The sequence below is a fragment of the Spermophilus citellus genome, assembly GCF_964194105.1.
Source record: "Spermophilus citellus genome assembly, chromosome: 3".
In the NCBI taxonomy this organism is placed as follows: Eukaryota; Metazoa; Chordata; class Mammalia; order Rodentia; family Sciuridae; genus Spermophilus; species Spermophilus citellus.
In genome coordinates this window covers 174257689-174278437 of record NC_138184.1, presented here as the reverse complement: position 1 = coordinate 174278437, position 20749 = coordinate 174257689, and the positions used below count along the sequence as shown (strand labels likewise).

Here is a 20749-nt window from a genome sequence, read left to right as displayed (position 1 = left end):
TTCCTGTACACCCACAAGTAATTAATATCTAAATTAACCTGCTTGGGGCCAGCCTCCTCTCCTCTGCCAGCCCATCTGGCTGCCTGTTGGGATTCCCTTGGAGCTTCATTAGCTTGTTACCAACAGGGTAGGAGCCAGGCAGTCTCATCTCCCAACGTCCTATGTTTAGGTGTGGTAGGAAGAAAGTTCTCACATTGTTACCAGAGTTGGAACACAGTTTGGAAAGGTGCTCTCATTCTTTACTCTTCACAGTTTACAGTTTGGAGGGAGGGGCGCTTCATTCTCTGGACACTGATGGGTCAGGAAGATAGCCTTCTAACATAGGCTCCACACTTGTTCCTCCTTTTATCTGCAAGATTACAGGACTTGTTTCAAGCAAGTCATGTTGGAGAGGGGTAGATTATGTTGTTAAAACCTGTGGCAATGGGCTGGGGATGTGGCTCAAGCGGTAGCGCGCTCGCCTGGCATGCGTGCGGCCTGGGTTCGATCCTCAGCACCACATACCAACAAAGATGTTGTGTCCGCCGAGAACTAAAAAATAAATATTAAAAATTCTCTCTCTCTCTCTCTCTCTCTCTCTCTCTCTCTCTCTCTCTTTAAAAAAAAAAAAAAAAAAACCTGTGGCAAATGATATCTAGAATGGCTGTTGGTGTATAGAAAGAAATCTAGTAGACCACCTTGTCCATGTTCCAGATTTTACAGGTGAATTTGAAGTTTAGGGACAGGAAGGGACTTTCTCTGAGCTTACAAGCTAGTTAATTCTGACATCGGAAACTGGATTTTTTTCCTGCCTTGGATTCTGCACTACTTCACATGGAGAAACCTGGCACCTACTCTTGAAGTATGTGATCTGGCTCCTTTCAATGGATGATTGATGACTGACCCTTCCCCTGGCCTATTTGTGGTTGGTTTGATCTTGGCTTTTCCAGCAAAGGGATCTCTACAGTTTTCTGCTGCCTCCTGCTGATGATACGCCAAATATGTTTTTTAGGCAATTGAGAAAAACATACATTAATTAGAAAAATGAAGAAAACAGAAAAATTAATAAATTAGGCATAGTGACACACACCTGTTATCTCAGGTACTCAGAAGGCTGAGGTAGGAGACTCACAAGTTCTAAATCAGCCAGGCAACTTAGGGAGATCCTGACTCTTAAAATAAAAAGGGGCAGGGAAAAAATACTAAAGGTTCTTGAATTTTAATCAGATTTTTCAGGGGGAGATCCATCCTTTGGCATGAAGCTTGATTCATTATTTTTATTTCTCCTCCGTCATGGTTATTCTGTGTAAATGGTTGTATTTCTCATCAATGTTGGTCTAGGATACTTTATTACTTTAAACACCACTGTTTACAAACAAAATGCTGCTTTTGAAAATTAAATTGTTGTTCTTAGCTATAACAAAATATTGGGTTTTTTAAGAAAAAGATAAATGTTCAGAATTTTAAAAAATTAAGGAATCAAATTTTTATTCATGGAATGTTACTTTAAAAAAAATCAACAAAGCTCTTTTAATATATTAGAGATCGAAATAGCTGAGACCAGAGAAGTTTAGTAAGTGACTTGGGAAATTATGGTTATGTAGTCAGTATAAATACAAGTCATCTAACTTAGTTCAGTTTTACCATTTGTTCCTAGTTCCTGTTTTGTAGACTATGTTTTTATGTCTGATTCTTACTATGTTTGTGTATGATTCATGTGTTTTTACCCTTTTGAGACATGAAAATGGAAGCTCACAGAGGTTAACCACCTGCCCTGGGTAAAGAATGTATGTGTAGCAGTTTAAGAGCAGGTCATATTTTAACACTGCTACACCTCCTAAATGATCTGCATTTATTAATCAACTTACTTATTTTGTCCCAGTGGTAGAGTCTTTCCCTGTGTAGCCTCCCACACAGTGAAACATCTTTAAAATGGAAAGAAACCAAGGTGGATAGATAAGGGCAACTTGTTCATGAAAGATGGTTAAAAAATATTTTAGGAAAGCAAAATATTAACTCCAAGTAAATTTGTAAATATTTCTACTTTGAGTTAATTTTTTTAAAAATATTTTATTTATTTATTTTTTTAGTTCTCAGCAGACACAACATCTTTGTTTGTATGTGGTGCTGAGGATTGAACCCGGGCCGCACGTATGCCAGGCGAGCGCGCTACCGCTTGAGGCACATCCCCAGCCCCTTGAGTTAATTTTTGATAACTGAAATTTAAGTTAAAATAAATATCAGCTGTTTAAAATTTTTCCAAAATTTTGTTCCTTGTGCCTGTTCATTAATATCTTGTAATTCTCAGAATCTCTCTTGTTTGGATTAAAAATTCCACATTATTACTCAGTTTGCACAAGGAAGATACATGAAATGTCAGTGAACCACATATAGATCCATTGGATTATGTTCCCTTCAGGTGTATACCCTGTACTTTTTGTATATACATAATGATGTCTGTCTGACTTTTGGTTTTTTGACATTCTAAACATAATTAAACATTTTAATTGAGGTATTATTTTAAACAGTAAGTATTCTAAATTTAAAAATCAGAAGCATTTCTTTAGGCTTTTTTAATTCCCCCATTTTACTGGTACTAACAACTTGTCAGTATTTTGGTATTGTGCCGTGATTCATCTTTTTTTTTTTTTTAATTAATCCCATTACTCCCAGCCACTACCAAGAATGTGTAAGCTCTATGAGGACAGGAGAACTGTTAAGGGCTTTGAAGTTACGGAACTCTGTTTACTGTTGTATTTAAAACACCTCAAATAGTTCATAGCCTGCGATCAGAGTTCAGATGATATCGTTTCAGTGAATTCATGTGAAAATGCTTCCTATGAAAAGTTATTTTAAGTGATCATAGATGGTTTAATACCTGTGTAATCCCTGTTCAAGAGACAGATAAACTGATTTTCTTTCAAAAAATTTGGTTCCTTCTCACTTTGTAATGTTTCATCCTTGAAGGTTATTTAGCCAGCTATTCATGGTAGGCAGACACACTGTGTGTTACCTAGTTTTGGATGATGCAGTGTATCTTTTGCTTATCTGTTTTACATTTCCAGTTTCTTGTGGACAAGATGCCCAAATGACTTAATATTTAAATGGTGATATTTGTATTTCTAATGTATGGAAAAGTATATTCTAAAAATTAATTTTTTATGTGGAAATAATTGCAGAGAAACATTGCCCTTGCATTGAGGTTGCTGGGACTCTGTAAGGTTTTGTTTGGTTTGAGGTGATATGCATGTATGTTTTGGTTTAATGTTTTCTTTTAATTTAAGGCTGTAGTGCTATTAGATATCAGAGCTATTTTTTGGTTAAATTATATCCTTCTTAGGGCTGGGGATATAGCTCAGTTGGTAGAGTGCTTGCCCAGCATGCACAAGGCCTGGGTTCAGTCCCCAGAACCACCAAACGGGAAAAAAAAAATTATGTCTTCCTTTTACTGAAATATTAAAAATGTATGTGCATCATTAACCACTAGCAATATAAAAATCAAAACAGAAAATGTAAGCTGGGGGCTGGGGTGGTGGCTCAGTGGTAGAGCGCTCGCCTAGCATGCATGAGGCACTGGGTTCGATCCTCGGCACCACATAAAAACAAACTAATGTATCCACCTAAAAAAACTAAAAGATAAATAAATAAATAAATATTAAAAAAAAAAAAAAAGAAAAATGCAAGTTGGGTTTGATGACATTCCTGGAGCCCTAGCTATTTGGCATGGTGACGCATGAGGATTGCTTGAGTCCAGGAAGTTAAGACCTGCCTGAGAAAGAGTGAGACCCTGTCTCAAAACAACAGCAGCTAAAATGAGATACCACTTCATACCCACTAGTGTTACTACAATAAAAAGATAGTTAATGTTGGTCAGGATGAAGAAATTGGAACTCTCATATGTTGCTGGTAAGAATGTAAAAGGAATAAGCACTATAGAAATCAGTGTGGGTACTTCATCAAATGGCTAAATGTATACTTGTCATATGTCCCAACATTTCCCTCTAAGTCAAGAAAATACAAAGTTAGGTCCCTACGAAAACTTGTACATGAATATACATAGCAGTATTATTTTCAATAGCCTAAAATGTGGACACAATCCAGATGTCTATCTAATGAATAGATAAACACAATGTTGTATTCCACACAGCAGAATATCATTTGGCAATGAAAGGAAATGAAATATGGATATACTTTACACAAGAGTGAGCCTTGAACATTATGCCAGTTGAAAAATCCCTCTGTATGATTCATTTTAAATATCATGTCCAGAATCAGCAAGCACATTAGTGATTGGTCAGGGCTGGTGGTGGTGGAGGGAGATAGGGAGTGACTACTAATGGTATGATGGATGTTTCTGGGGTGATGAAAACGTTCTAAATTAGGAAGGGGGGGTGATGGTTGCACATCTAAACAACATTGTGCTCTTAAAGTGATGAATTATACACGTGAATTCTTTTTCAGTAAAGTTGTTATTACAGGTGTATATATAGAAATTTGCTTCCACGAGCATAAATTATCTATGCAGTGTTACACATTGGTTGCTTATGGAAGGGAGAGCTGGATTGGGGGCAAAGGTGGGGAGGGTTTTGTTTTGTTTTGTTAACTAAATGCCCTTTTGTGTCTGTCAAATTTTGTGCTGTGTGATTGCATCACCTATCTTGCAAATGCATAAAAATTAAATAATAAAAGTATTGATAGCTCCTTTCCTCTTTCGATTTTACTATAACTAGGTTCTTCAAGGGTTAGATTATCTACACAGTAAGTGCAAGATTATTCATACTGACATAAAGCCGGAAAACATCTTGATGTGTGTGGATGATGCATATGTGAGAAGAATGGCAGCCGAAGCCACTGAGTGGCAGAAAGCAGGTGCTCCTCCTCCTTCAGGGTCTGCAGGTGAGAGAGCTGATTGAGCTGATCTTTCTTCATTTCAGTTGACTCGAGGGCATTTTGAACTTGCAGAGTTGTACACTGAAGGCAGTTGAGTCAAATATGTATATGCAAATTAGGAACTTTTTGTAAGAGCTTGGTTGCTGGAAATAACTGGAACATTTTCTTTAGACGATTTTCCAATTGCATTTTATTTTAATATTTGAATTATTTATCTTTGTGTCCTCCATTAAAAGACCACCTAAATTCTTAACTGTTGCTTCATCTGTCTGTATCTGCATTTTCTTGTGTTACCCACTTCTGTAGGGAGGAACATAGTCATGGGAATTTTTTTCTAGCTTAATTTGTTAGAATGCTTCCCTCTCTTCAGTTAACATACCTCTATCAGTCTGAATTTAATTAGAGACTTTGGAATTAGATATGAAAGACCTAAGGGTATAGAGGAAAGATGACCACATGACTTGAGCGTTGGCATATAAAGGTGGCTTCCCCCCACCCCCTCGAATTTCACAGAATTCAGTAATGGTAGTGTTGGCATGCTCTTTTTACATTATCTGTGCCCTGGTGTGTGGTCAGGCAGTTGTACAGGGCTAACACTCCTGTGACTAGGGCTCTGGGGCTCTTACTCCTTCTACTATGTACTCTAAGGGTGTTTCTTTAGATCATGGAACCAGCCTGTCAAGTTTTTGCTTCTGGTTAAGGGTCTAATGTGATTTGGAATAATTGTCGCAAATTACTGTGTAGTTACTAATAAAAAGTCTGTACTATTGAGCTCAGTTTTTTTTTGTATGAGATTTGCCAAGTGGATTTCAAAAATAAAATGTACATTTTCTCATCTAAATTGTTCATTATCTATAAACAAATTTGGTCTGATGACTATATGATTTGTGAACTCTTCTTCATTTTCTTAAACTGATAGTGGATGCTTGAGATTATTGACTCTCTTTGAAACTGATTGTCATTTAATTTTAAATAAATAATAGAAATGACTTAGTATGAACAGCTTTTACTCTGCCCTTTAAGGGTCAGTCATTTGAGTTGAATACATTTTCTTTAGATCCTTACAATAAAGAAGTTCTTGATTTTTAACAGTTTTTGAAGTTGGATAGCCATTAGAAGATTGTAATTAATTCATTTTGCCAGTTTGAATTACCCAAATGTATGTGTCAGTTTTCGTCTAACATCCATTTTGTTTTATATTGTTTTAGTGAGTACGGCTCCACAGCAAAAACCCGTAAGTATTTAAATATATACTTATATTCAGCATGTTAAAAGGAACTATTCACTAAGCTTTTCAAATGATAACAAATGTTCTAATATATATTAACTAAGAAGGTAGACATGTTTATAAATGCTCTGTATCCTTAAATATGTAAAATTCTTTAAGTGGAAGTGATTTTTGCATAGTTAGAGTCATCAAAGCTGTTGTAAGAGCTTCTTCCTAGGTACTGTTGGCAGAATCTCCTGAATTGTGAGGTGATGCTTAAGAGTTTGAAGTGTGATTATTCCAAAATCAGTTTATATTACTTTTCATTGGCTTCTCGGTTACTTATTTTTCCGACACTGATATTCTAATTTTTTTTTCTTAGACAGTTGTATAAGTACGAGAGAGTATTATCCATTTTGTGGTCCTGTCAGAAACACTGTGTTCAATGAAGCAGCCTTCCTTTTAGAAGGAAGTTTCAGTGTAAGGAGGAGCTGTGAGAATTTGGCTTCCTGGCCAGTTGGGGAGCCTGAGTCATTTCCACAGTGTTCTCTTGGTTTGCTGGCTTGAGTTCACTAATCCTGTGAAATATTGGAGGTTCTTAATGCCTGTGCTTTCCAAGTCAGGTGGCCAGAGCTGAAAGCAGGCAAAAACTTAGGGTTTTTGATTTTTCACCCTTTTACTTCATAGGCTCATTTCTTAAAGTTCATGTTGTTTTGTTTGCTGATAACAACTCAGTGTGAGGCAGACTCAGTCAGTGCTATTGTCTACCTGTTCCCCACCCCTGCACTCCATGGTGCGCATGCAAGGCAAAAGCACTCTATCAACTGAGCTATTTCCCCAGCACTGTTTTTTTTTTTTTTTTTTTTTGAGGTTTATTCTTTAGTTGTGGCCGGACTTATGTATTTATTTATTTATTTATTTATTTAGCCCAGGATCGAACCGAATGCTTTGCACATTCTAGGCGAGCGCTCTACCACTGAGCCACAACCCCAGCCCTTGTCTCCCTATTTTGGCATACATTTCTTTTTTGTCAATAAGGAGGTGAGAAGGATGTAACTTTGTATAAGGCAGCAACAAATAAAACTTTCAAGAGGAGCTTCCAAGTGTTTCAGTGATTCAATTCTCTTAGAATTGAAATGATGAGGAGGTATACTGCTCTGAGGGTAAGACCTGATATTAGCCAGCACTGATATTAGCCAGACTGTTTCTCTTTCACCATAATGCTTCTCTCTGGGTTTGTGAACTTAATTGAATATGACGTGAAAAAAATGGTTAGTGTTTGCCATACTGCTAGCACTTGCGCTATTATATGGTGCTTTAAAAAGGAGCCGACTGATCTATGGTATTTTCTTAACATGTTGTAGATAGGAAAAATATCTAAAAACAAGAAGAAAAAGCTGAAAAAGAAACAGAAGAGGCAGGCTGAGTTATTAGAAAAACGCCTTCAGGAGATAGAGGAATTGGAGCGAGAAGCCGAAAGAAAAATAATAGAGGAAAACATCACCTCCGCTGTACCTTCCAATGAGCAAGATGATGAGTACTGCCCAGAGGTGAAACTAAAAGCGGCAGGATTAGAGGAGGCAACCGAGGAAGAGACTGCGAAAGACGATGGTCAGTGGCACCCGGAGTCAGGGTTGATGGGGTCTTGGGAGCATCACAGAGGTGGGCTTTATGCTGCTGCTTTGGATACTAAGGAAGAGTTTCTCTGTCTTCTTAATGGACAGTACGGGAAGCAACCTGTTTAATCTGTAGTTCATTAATAAAAATGTATGACAGACATTAGTTAACACCGCAGAGTAGTTTTTAAAAATGGAAAACACCATGTTTCTATCCATGCTAATAATGGCCCCTTCTTTTTATTTTATGATTAAATTTTTGCCGATCTAACACATCACAGACCTTTTTCTGAAGGTTCGGGAGAGGGTAGAAATAGAAATCCAACTTTACTTATAAAATTATTTTCCCTCAATGCTAACTTCCTCTAAGGAGACTCGACTAATAAACAAATAAGTTAAATGAAAAATAAGATTTAGAAAGCTTACAGGGTTTACCCTGAAAGCCAAGAGGTGTTGACTGTGTGGTACATAAATTAAGCACATTAAGAAGTATATCTTGTCAAAGGACATAAGTACCTCATGCCACTGTGTCAAAGAGAGTACCAAGACCTAATTCTTAACCCCTGAACTTTTTAAGGTGAAGCTGAGGACCAAGAAGAGAAAGAAGACACTGAGAAAGAAAACATTGAGAAAGATGAAGATGATGTTGAACAGGAGCTTGCGAATATAGACCCTACATGGATTGAGTCACCCAAAACCAATGGCCACATTGAGAATGGTCCATTCTTACTGGAACAGCAGCTGGAGGATGAAGAGGATGATGAAGATGACTGCCCAAATCCTGAGGAATATAACCTTGATGAGCCCAATGCAGAAAGTGATTACACATATAGCAGCTCCTACGAACAATTCAATGGTGAATTGCCAAATGGACAACATAAGATTCCGGAGTCGCAGTTTCCAGAGTTTTCCACTTCATTGTTCTCTGGGCCCTTAGAACCTGTGGCCTGTGGCTCTGTGCTCTCTGAGGGATCTCCACTTACTGAGCAAGAGGAAAGCAGTCCATCGCATGACAGAAGCAGGACAGTTTCAGCCTCTAGTACTGGGGATTTGCCAAAAAGTAAGTGTCCTTTCCCATCCATTGTCTGCTTTCACTGGCTCCAGGGTCATGTCTTTGACAATCACTGTGAAAGGAGCTGATTGGTGGTGGTAAAGCCATGTCCATGTTTTAACCATTTTTGTTTTATTGCTTTTATACTCATGAACAAGAAATGTGCTTTAAAAATTTGTTCTGTGCCACTGGGCTTTCTCTTACTCTCTGCTTATGCAATCCCATTTCTGAGCTTTTCTTATTCTTTCTATATTTAGTCAGTGACACCTAACATTTGCAAAAACCTTGGGAGTTTAGCACCCTTATAGGTTCCTACAACACATTAATTTAGCTTATAATTTGTAACCTCTTTCATCTGATGGTGTTATATTTAGTTTTTTGGCTTGTTTCTATCTGAGAGAACATCTGCCTGCTCTTTTGCTATGTTGAGAAAGAAGTATCTTGACTTATTTTGATAGTTGTCCCTAATTATAGGACCCTGCTATCAATAACAGTCCCAAGATTATAATTTTGTAATTTTAAAGGAAGTGACATGATTTAAACATGAAAATAGATTGTAGGTATGTCTATGCAGGGCCCTGTCTTATTTCAAACCCTTATTTTGGGAGCAAATGCCATGTGACATATTGCTGAGTGACTTCAGTAAGTGAAAACTGGGCTCTCATTTGGTTTCCATTCTGGCTCACAGTGAAAAGCTCAGAAACCTCCTCTGCTCCCTCTGCTGATAGGACTGCTTAACACATGGTAGGTTATTGATGAACCAGCCCTACAGACAGCCCCAGAGATTCTGCAGCCCCTTTCACTCTAGCAGGCTGACAACTTATTCTCTGAGAAAGCCAGCCACCCTTGTTACTCAGCTGTAACTGATCATTCTAGCATGTGTTTTCTTAACTTGGTGGGACATGGTTAGCTCCTGGTCACCTTTTTCCTGGCCAGGGAGTATTCAAAAGCTTCACATGTAGATTCATTTCTAGGAAAAGGCAGCCATGGAAATATACCTTCTCTGCTTTTATTGTTGCTGTTGCTCAATTTTAACTTACAGATGCATATAGAAAGTAAATTTACAGAGTAGCTTTGTATTATTGTGCAAGCAACAGTTTGGGGCAGTGGCTTCAAATATATGAGATTAAGCTGGGTGTGTTAGTTCACACCTGAAATCCCAGCAACTCAGGCTGAGACAGGAGGATCCCAAGTTTGAGACCGGCCTCACCAACTTCGTGAGACCCCTCAAATAAAAACGGTCTGGCTGGGTATGTTGGCACGTGCCTGTAATCCTAGTGACTTGGGAGGTGAGGAGGGAGGATCACAAATTCAAGGCCAGCCTCAGCAACTTAGTGAGGTTCTAAGCAATTTAGTGAGATCCTGTCTCAAAATAAAAAGTAAAAAGGACTGGGAATGTGGCTCAGTGGTTAAGTGCCCCTGGCTTTAATCCCTGATACTAATAAGTAAAGCAAATAAAAATTAAAAAATTCTGGGGAATAGCTCAGTAGTAAAAGGCCACTGGGTTCAATCCCTAGTGCAACAAAACAAAACAAAAACCAAGATTAAATCCCAGCTCAAAACTTAATAGCTATGGAACTTTGATTTCTAAATCTCCCTGAGTCTCAGTTTCTTCCTCTATCAAAGGAAATCAGTGGCCACATCTAGTTTAGTTATTAGCATTGAATCAAATGCTACCTGTAAATGGTTTAGGTATATAAATAGTGCAGGTAAACAAATGATATATGATATATAATGACAATAATGTATAGAATATTTCTTAGTGAATGTACCTTCTTGTCACGAACCTGGTAGGTGCCAGGCTTGCTACTGCTATTGCCATGTTGTCAGTGTCTTTGAGACCCAAGTGAGTTGTAAGGCTCAGGACAGTTTCTCTTGCTAGTAACCAGTAGATTCTGAATGCAGGCCTCCTGTTTCCTGGTCCAGTTTTGTCCACCACATTATAATTCACATTCATAATAGGCAGATATATGTTTAGGCTTAAAAGAAAAACTTCCTATGAAAAAACAGAAGTAGAGGGAAATTCAAAATTGTGGTGAATGCATGAGTGAATGGGTGAGGAGAGGGAAACATCTGATTTAGACAAAATGTAAAATCCAGTTGGAGATATTATTTAACTCAGAGCACGTTGCTTGAATTTAAGGAATACTTGGGCACTCTATCAGAGAACTACGTCCATACATTTCGTGATTGACATCAGGTTGTGCTGCTCTCCCAGCCTGTGTTTAACAGTGGGGTGGGGGGTATATGACTCATACCTGAGCTGCACTCCACAGACCCTGCTGCCTGGCTCACCTAAGTCCTCTTCCTGCTTTGTGGGCTGCACTTTGTCCTGCTATTTCCTAGGGTAGTTCCCTAATCTTTTTCAGCAATCTTAAGCATGGGCGTTACCCTGATCTCTATTCTCAGCCCATTTTACTGACACTCCAGTCTGTCCCTAATTGACCCAAGCCTGTCCATGTAACCATGTAATCCATGATTACAGCTGCTGTCAATGTGGTGTTGCTGACCAAATCCCTGTTTATTCACTCAACTGTTGAGTCCCAGCAGTATGTTAGTTAGTCCCTGTTGTGGGTACTGAGGATAGTGGTCAACAAAACCAAGGATGTACCTGCCTTTCTTCTTGGATTACCATGGGGGTAGGTAACCAGTGAAAACCAGTTAGTGTTGTGAACTGCTGTGGGTAAATTAGGCAGTGGTGTGGAGGGCTGCTCTAGATCTTACTGAGAGAGATCACACCTCCCTGACAGGATAACCTTTGGTTAGAGACCTGAGGGAGTGACGAAGCAAGTGCAGGATCCAGGGACTTCTGGCATAAGAATCTCTTCCTCTACTTTCCTATGCTGGAGAGCCACTTATTCAACAGTGTTCAAGACAGCTTGATCTCTATGTCACAAGGGGACTTCAGACATGTAGAAACCAGAGCACAGTTTGCTCTCTCAATTGGCTAAACCTCCTGTATTCCCTTGATGGTCCTTGACATTCCCCGTTTTTTCTCTCATACCCAGTAGGTCACTTTGTCCTACCAGTCATACCTCCTTAAATGGGGGTCCTCCTTGCCTTGGCCCTAAAGAGCATGGATACTATCACAGAGGCTACCTTTTGATCTGGCTTTTTGTTCTTTCTTGTTGCCATCCCCACCTGTCTTTAAGTCATTGCTAGAGTGTTTTAGTGGGTTGTATGATCCATGAGTAACCAGCCCCATCCTCTGAGTTGCAGGAATTACTAGAACACCTACTCCTCCCTCCCTTCCTCCCCGCCTCCCCCCTCCCTCTTTCTGGTACTGAGGATTGAACTCTGGGATGCTTTACCACTGGGCTCTATCCCCAGCCCTTTTCATTTTTTTTTTTTTTTTTTTTTTGAGACAGGGTGTTGCCAAATTGCTGAAGCTGGCCTCAAACTTGAGATCCTCCTGCCTCAGCCTCCTGAGTTGCTCAGATTACATGTGTATACACCATACCTAGCACATCTCTGTATTTTAAAAAAAATGTATTTTGAAAGAATAGTACAATAACAATTGTATACCTTCAATATAAATTCATACTTAACATTTTGCCACAGTAGGTATATTTACATATATGTAAATAAAAACTGTGTTGTAGATATTAGGATTCTTCTAAATACTTAAGTATCGGGCTGGGGATATAGCTCAGTTGGTACAGTGCTTGCCTGGCATGGGTTCAGTCCTCAGCACCACCCAAAATAAAAAAGAAAACCAAACAAACTTCAGTATTTATCTCCTGAGAGATGAAAGGACATCTTTGTCATAATAATAATACCATTATCATAGTAAGAATATGAGTGATTTTATAATATCTATTATTCATTATATACTTGATTTCCTCAGTAGTTCTAAAATTTTCTTTTTTTAGTTTCCATGATCCAAAATATGACAAAATCCTCCTGGGTGGTTGCTTCTCTATTCCCTAGCAGGCCTCTGCAATCTTTCTTCTTGTCCTACTGATTGTACTTTACTTAATTGTATGGTCATTGCTCATTTGAATTATCTTCTCTTCAATGGAATGTAAACTCTTTGAGAGCATGGTATGTTTCTACCTTTGTATCCTTAGCACCTGAATGCTAAGGTAAATACTTTAATAAATGAAAAAATGAGTGCTTTCTAGTTATATTTTATTCTTTACTTTTTCCTTTTGCAATAAAAATTTTATTCTCTCCAACACACTACCATCCCTAGAAGCTCTGTCAGATAAAAATTGGTGGTCTTTTTTTCATTGTCCCTTTCTTCTTACAAGCAGAACTTTTCAGTGTTGTTAAATTCAGGGGAGGTTCCAGGCAGGATCTCCTGATGCAGTCATCGTGTAGAGGCACTCCATTTTGGTTTCCTGCTTCGTCATTTGATAGCCTCCCCATGGAGGGGGTGTTTTGTTTCCCAATGGTCTAGGGGCTTACAGTTGGGAACCAGTTACTATATGAACAAGAGGCAAAAGAAGCAGGCTTTGTTGAGAATTTGCACAGATCCTTCCCATTAGAGCACAGTACATGTACATGAGGAAGTAGTGTAAGAAAGGTTGGGGGCCAGATTGAGATGTTTAAAGAACATAAATACCAGGCTAAAGGATATGATATTTTTCCAGAGTAACTTGACAGCCATTCAAGGTTGTGAAAGGGGGAAGGGTTCCTCTTAGGTTATTAGCTGCCAGAACTACAACATAGATCTTGGCTCATGTTGTCTGAAGTACAAAGGCCATGGGGGTGGGGGCGTCATTGTTTGTGCATGTAGGGTCTACATGGAGTCCTTACACGTGTTCTAGTCACTGTCAGCTTTTGTCTAGACTGCTGCTGGACAGCCTCCACCTCTTGTTCCCCAGGCCATTCTTATCTAGTCCACAGACACCTTTTAAAAGTATATGTCCTTATCTTTTCTCCACATCCAAAATGACCTAGCATGCGTTTCCCACATAGAGCCATACCCTGAGGTACCTTTGGAAGTTGATGTCCCCTGCAGTGGTCTGACGTCACGTGCTTTGCACCACTCCTGCTGGCTTCTTCCTAAAGTATCTCAGAACTGTGAACTTCTTTCTGCTTCTGGCCTTTGCATTTCCACTGTCTTCTGCCTAGAACTTCTTCCTTCAGTTCAGTCCTCTTCTTGAATATCACCTTCCCAGGAATGACCTCTGCTAAACATTATCCTCCTTCTCTTTGATTAATAGCATATGTAGTTATCTGACATGCTGTGTGAATTACTTACTTTATTGTCTACATTTTAGGTAGTATGTGAATTTTCTAATTTGGGGTGTGTCTTCTTCATGCTGTGACCCTAGAGCCAAGATGGCACCTGGCACACAGAAGGGGCTTGGTAACCATTTTTTGAGTAAATGGGTTAGGTGTTTCAGTAAGTCTCCTAGTTCTACTGCTTCCTGTTCTGACCCATCTCCATATAGAGAGGATATTTATGTCTCCCTTGTAGAATGTTCTAAAATATGAAGAGGGAGTATCTGCCCACACGGTGCCTTGCCCAGGTGTGATGGCAGCTGAGGCACTGCTAACTACCTTCTTGCTAGGTTATTGGATAGACTTACCAGTGTTACCCAGAGATTGACTTATCAGAAGGTGACCTAAAGGACCCAGCCCTTCCTGAAGTGAAATCTTCTCCCTTATTCTCTATTTGGTGGAAGCAGAGAGCAATTGTAGCTTTTCAGTTTGTCATTTGGTTTAGCATTATCATTGAAAAGGAAGAGCTCTGACAGGTTGTCACAGTGGCCACTTAATCAGAGGGGGTGATCTGATTGCTTGCAACACAAAATTGTAATGATTATGCAGCAAGTGTGAGCGTCCCTGTATTATTTATGAGGCCTTTTGGAGTGTTGCATTCAGGTACCTTGACACAGGAGCTGTCACACTGAGAGAGGAAATGAGAAACACAAACAGAATCTCCTGTTGTGTTCTTAACACAATTAAATTTTTTCGATAAATTACCAAGTATCATTTAGCTCACATTCAACTCTTACTGTGAGCTGAATAACTATTTACAAACCTGAACCTGGAGAATACTAGCATGTACCCAAAGAGATTTTGTTTAGTGAACATAAAGGAGGAATAGTAAGTATAAAGAAATGGTATTTAGAGATGTGGCGATGGTATCTTCAAAGTGTATTTCTCTAGCGTATCTGAATTGTGCAGCTCCCGGGAAGTATCTTTAAAAACAAGAACTAGGAGTGGGTGGCAGATTACAAGTTGCCTCCTTCCATTTGAGCACCCTCAAATAAAAGCCAGCTCAATTACCTGTTCTTATGGAGAAAAGAAATCAAATATTCTGGGAAGTCACAGAATGTCAAACGAAGCTGCATCCTCTTCCCTCAGTAAACCTTGGGTCTTAATGTTTGGAAGTTGTTTAGAAAAGGGAGCTCACTCTTGGGCTCCACACACCTGCCTGCTCATTCTTCTTTCACTGACCCAAGAGGATGGCTCAGCTGGTTACAGCAGAATGAAGCTTCAGGATCTGTACATTCAGCCTAATGCTCTCCTGCATTTTTGTCTTTGGGAGGAAGTGATCTCTTCCATTTCCTCTTTTCCTGAAAACTGAGTCACAAAGAGTTTGACATATGCCAGTTTTAAAACTTGTAGGTGTTGAAAACTAAATTTGAATCCATTTCTGCAAACTTTAAAAATTCCTGTTGATTCTCCTTGATTAGATGATAGGAGGGATTCATCTGGTAGTTTCTAGTGTTGTCCATTTATCTGTTGGGTCAGCATTTTATGTTTATCACTCTTCTTACCCCTTTTACATTTTGCCTTCCCTTGTGGGTCTCTGCTGCTTGCTTTCTCATCATTTTCTGAGTTCCTGTGTTTCTTTTCCTCACTTCCTACTTGGTCTTTGGTATGCTCCATCATGGATAGCTTCCTTATAAAGTGGGGTGCAGAGCTGGGTGCAGTGGTGCACACCTGTAATCCCAGCAGCTGTGGAGGCTGAGGCAGGAGGATTGTGAGTTCAAAGCCAGCCTCAGCAATGGCAAGGCACTAAGCAACTCAGTGAGACCCTGTCTCTAAATAAAATAACAAAAAATAGGGCTGGGGATATGGCTTAGTCGTTGAGTGCCCCTGGGTTCAATCCCTGTAACCAAAAAAAGGGAGGGGGAGGGGTTGCAGGAGTAGGTTATATGCACCAGGAGAACCTCTGTGCCTGACTGGCCTGGGTTGATCCAAGAGCTGAGAATAGGTCTTGAGAGCTCAAACACTGGCCAGAATTCTCTCAGCATCATGTGGAACCCTCCTTGGGAGTCCTGTGGATGCTGTGAATCCTGGGGACCTTGCTATAGTCTACCCTGCTCACTATTAGCAAAGCTGGCCTTCTTCTCTTTCTCTGGTATTTGTCAAGGAATTGAACCTCCTTAAGCACCAAGGTTCCATAGTTCAGTGTAACCAAAAACTGATGTAGTTTATGTTAGCAGTGCCTACCTTGTGAGTGAGCAAAAAGACACTCTGGGGTGGGTGTTAAATGCCCTGCTTTGAGCAGACTTTAGATACTATTTCAAAATTATTTTATAATAAGTGAAAGCCCCAGTTACATTTTATTCTTACCAGAAATCTGAGCTTATAGGGCAGTTTGAGATTTGATGATGAAGATGCCGACTTACTTCAAGGTTTTCTCTCTGGGCCTCACCAAGTTCTTTTTCTATGTCACCTGCCCCTTGGTTGATGGTGCTTGACATATAGGCATGGTTTGGAATGATCTGAGAAACTGTTTTGGCCCCAGAACCACTGGCCTTGTGCCTGATGTGAAGGAAACCTCAGCATCACCCTGGAGTTGAGAGTGACCTAAGTGTGTGACAGGTTCATGTGTTGCCTTTATGGCCCAGGCCATATCAGGAGATATCTGTTTTGGAGTCTTCCTTGTCCATAATTAAACCAGAATAAAGTAGTTCCTCCTTTTAATCTATATTGTTAATTAACTACCAATCTAGTCCTATGTGTGTTCAGCCCAGGCAGCAGGAACTGTAGGAGACGCTGTGGGTGTTAAGGTAGAGGTACCAGGGGCCTGGTAGTCATTCCATGTCTGATGAACAGTGTGTCAGTAGGAAGTGACTGACTGCCATGGCAATATTCTGTTTACCTTTATGTTCCTTGTGGTAATGTACCAATGAGTTAGATATGGCCCATGAGGCAATAGCCTCTGATCAGATGAGAAGCAGCCACAGAAAAACAGGCAGGGAATGGAGCAAGGCCAGCATGTTCTAGGGCTGAGACAAAGGAATTAGGGATAAAGAAGTATCCTTGGGGGTCCTCTGTGTAGCTAAGTTTAATCGCCTTTGTGTAATATTTTCCAGAGATGGAAACAAAAATTTTTAATTCTCTTTAGTCCACCTAAATGATCACCATCTCCTTGTCCTTCTAAAACAGGAGGTGGTCTGTCTGGCCAACACTGTGTTCACACATGCAAACCCCTTGTCCCAGTCACTAACCTTGCTACTGTTTGCCCATGCCAGCAAAAACTCGGGCGGCTGACTTGTTGGTGAACCCCCTGGATCCACGGAATGCAGATAAAATTAGAGTAAAAATTGCTGACCTGGGAAATGCTTGTTGGGTGGTAAGTAGTTTTCTTTCTAAAATATTTTGGTCATGATTCTGAGAAGACACTTTTTATTTTTCCTTTTTCTGTCTCTGTTCCTCTGTGGTAATGCATCTGTTCCTTTCCAGCATAAACACTTCACAGAGGACATCCAAACACGTCAGTATAGATCCATAGAGGTTTTAATAGGAGCCGGCTACAGTACACCTGCAGACATTTGGAGTACAGCATGCATGGTAAGGATAGCCTTTGCCATTTTCTTCTTGTAAATTAATTTTTCCCTTTACTGCTTTTGATGGGGCAGTCTCCATGGGGCACAGATCTCAGTTTTTCTAAAAGTGAAAATTGTCAACCATGGGATGGATGAGAGCTAGGAGATTGCTGCCGTGGGTGTCTTAAGAATTGGAAGACGTTTACCTGGGTGTGGTAGCACACACTGTAATCCGAGTAACTCAGGAGCCTAGGGCAGGACGATTGCAAGTTTAAGGCCAGCTTCCCCAGTTTAGCAAGGTCCTAAACAATTTAGTGAACCCTATCTCAAAATAAAAAGGACTAGGGAATGTCGCTTAGTGCTGAAGCACCTGAGTTTAATCCCTAGTTACTACCCTGCCCCCCAAAATCTCCTCAGATCCTCAGATGTGTCTAAGATTTTTGTTCTGTTCTATAAGAGATGGTCTCTTCTTCAGGTCCTGTGCAGTCCATCGCCCCAAATATCATACTCATTTGGGGTGACACGGGGCTTTCAGTGTTGTGCAGAGCTCCCACTTCGCTCATGATGGATGGGGAGGTGGTGAGAATAGGCATCCCTCAGGGTAGGGGTGCTTGGGGCTGGAAGGTTGGAGCCCTGCCAGGTGCAGGGATGGAATATGTCAGCAGCTGCTTTTATGCCCCTGCTGGCAAGGGAAGGGATCTCTTCATATACTAGTGCATAATGTCTTTCTTCATAGAGCAAAGTCTAGAGACTGTTCTGACTTTTCTGGCTTATTGCTCTGGGGAGTACAGTCACTTCTGAGACAGCAGTAGTGGCATATACTCCCTTGGTCCAGGTCTTTTGCCTTGGAGAATATGGTGATGCTTTCCTGGGGCACTGGAGGTCATTCTTTTCACTTAGTGTCATGACATTAGTTGGGTCTAAACCTTCAAGCTCCACCAGTGTATTTTTTTTTTTTTTGTGTGTGTGTGTGTTTTTTTTTTTTGGGGGGGGTCATTTGCACCAATGACCTTCATCCATGAGCCAGTTTTAGTTCAGCATCTTCCAGTGGGTTTTATTTTGTCATTTCTCTGCTGAAAAGGTGGGATGTATGGAATGTCATGCTTGTCTTGTCTCATTATTTTTTATCCAAATTCTTCTCTGATTTAATTTTCAGTTATTTGAGGTTAATTTAATAATTCTTTTGTGTTTACTATATTTTATGCCCACTAATGCCAAGTAAAAGCAGTGTGTTAAGCAGATAGGACCAGAGAATGAGAAAAAGTACTTACTTTGTGTCTTTCAAGTTGGGATCATCTGAGGCCACATATATGGCAAGATACCTCTAAAACACCATGCATTTCTATTTCCTTGTTGCTCTGATAGATAATACCAAATAATAATTTTAATGTAACTAAAAATTTTAGTTTTTAGTGAGTTTCAAAAACCCAAGTCCTGTCTTAGTAAATTTTGGACCGGAATGGTTGAAAGAACTGGCAGTCATGTGGTGGTTGCTTTGAATTTAGAGCCTGCTGTGTGGAGAGGCCTTTGCCCGCTCTGTGTGACTGGAAGGCAGAACAAGGTGGAGGCTAGAAGCTGCAGGAGGCAGTCCAGGTCAGCGGGAAGGGAGTGCTTGGAACAGTTGGGCTGCAGGGAAGCAATGACCCATTTCAGGAGGTGGCGAACCAAGCTGCACTTGTCCCTAGCAACAGAAGGCCATGTATCAAGGCTGCCCTGAATTAGGCTCTGAGAACACTTTCAACTCTGAAGTCCTATGCTTCTAATTTGGGATATTAAAGTTTTGTGATATAACCAGAAAAATAGGACAAAAATCCCAGATACAGGGATAATGGTGGGCAATCTTATGCCAGTTTGTTTGACTTGCATCCTGTTCAAATTTGTCTCTGCACACCATACCCCTGTCCACTGTGTGAACTGTGTTCACATGTAGTAAACAAATCACAGGATCCTAACCCAAAACAGGCTGTGTCTCCTCTCACCTGCTTCCTTCCCAGGGACTGCATGTGGCTCCCACAGTGCTGCTAGGGCTGCTTCCAGGGGTTCTTTCTCACCAGGTGGTTGTCAGAGGATAGTTTTTCTGGGGCCAAGCCTTCATTCACTGCCTGAGGGATGCAGCTGAGAGATCCTTTTGTTTTTCCTAGAGAATGTGACCTGACAGAGGAGGCAGTGTTTCCTCACCTCTACACTTTCTCTGAAGCTTAGAAATACTGCTGCAGCATATGAAATTTGACCTCATAATACTAAGCATTACCACAGTTTATTCTTGGTGGTAAAGCCTATAGTCCTTCCAGTTCTATAAATAGTATCAACTATGGCAGGAGCTCCATCAGAACTAAGAGCTGGCAGATAGTGGCTGGTGCCCATGCTGTTGTCAGGGAAGAGAGTTTTGGGCTCGAAACTGGAGAAGCATAATCAAATGAGGCAGGCTAGCTGGAATGTCAGTTGCTGGATTTATTTTCCTTTCCTTGAACTTCAGGGCCCTTCCAGATTTAATTGTGTAGTGTATGACCTAAAAATTTGGTTTGGGCAGAGGTGCTGTTTTCTGCACTTGTGGGTCATAGTCCTGAGTAGGTAACTTTTGTGGGCTCTATGGTGAGTCTTGGTCAATGCCATGCAATAAAGAAAGGCGACTCTGAAAACCTCAAGTTTCCTCAGCACCGGGCACATCATGGAACAAAGAGGTGAGCTTCTTATTCAGAACTGTCACTTTGACACAGGAAGTCATGAGATGAGAGGCTATTCTGAAGAAAGCCCTCTGAGAAGACGAGGCCAAGACAGAAGGAAGAATCCAAAGTTCCCACGTGTTAAGAAGTAAAAATGATAATAATATGGTTTATATTGGGAGTAGCTTAGTGAGTTGGAAGTAGTACTGTTTCATATTTTCATAGTTGCCAACATGAAAGGCTTTTGTGAATCACAAAGGCTGATGTTTTATTGTAATGTATGTTTATCCTGTTGTGCTTATTGAATTTGTTTCAAAAACATAGTCAACGTCCAGAGAATCAGAACTAGACATCATTACTGGAGCACTGTCATCTTAAATCAAGAGTAAACCCAAGATTATGGAGGGGTAAAAGCAGAGCCAGAGTCCTGCTGGAGCTGCCATCCAGGCAGCTTCTCAGGCCCTCCTCCAATTAGGGAGTTCCCGTCTTCCTCCTGGCTTATAAAGTATTGAATTAATTGTTTGGCAGGCTACAGAGACTGTTTGGGCCTTATGTGATCTATATGTTCCACTCGAAATTGGAGACAAAAGGGAGGTGTTCCTTTC

The 20749-nt window shown here is 40.3% G+C and overlaps 1 protein-coding gene across 10 annotated transcripts in view; it reads left to right on the top strand.

The window, feature by feature from the left end:
- The window catches only part of SRPK2 (SRSF protein kinase 2), a gene marked incomplete at its 5' end in the record, with an annotated part of 239643 nt that overhangs the window by 201398 nt on the left and 17496 nt on the right, over positions 1–20749 (top strand). For all 10 annotated transcript variants that reach the window (XM_081286031.1, XM_081286029.1, XM_081286033.1 and 7 more), the window contains 6 exons: positions 4710–4875; positions 6078–6103; positions 7441–7687; positions 8270–8752; positions 17188–17288; positions 17399–17506. In XM_081286031.1, the coding sequence (XP_081142157.1) occupies positions 4710–4875; positions 6078–6103; positions 7441–7687; positions 8270–8752; positions 17188–17288; positions 17399–17506 (1131 nt within the window). The remainder of the gene's footprint in view (positions 1–4709; positions 4876–6077; positions 6104–7440; positions 7688–8269; positions 8753–17187; positions 17289–17398; positions 17507–20749) is intronic.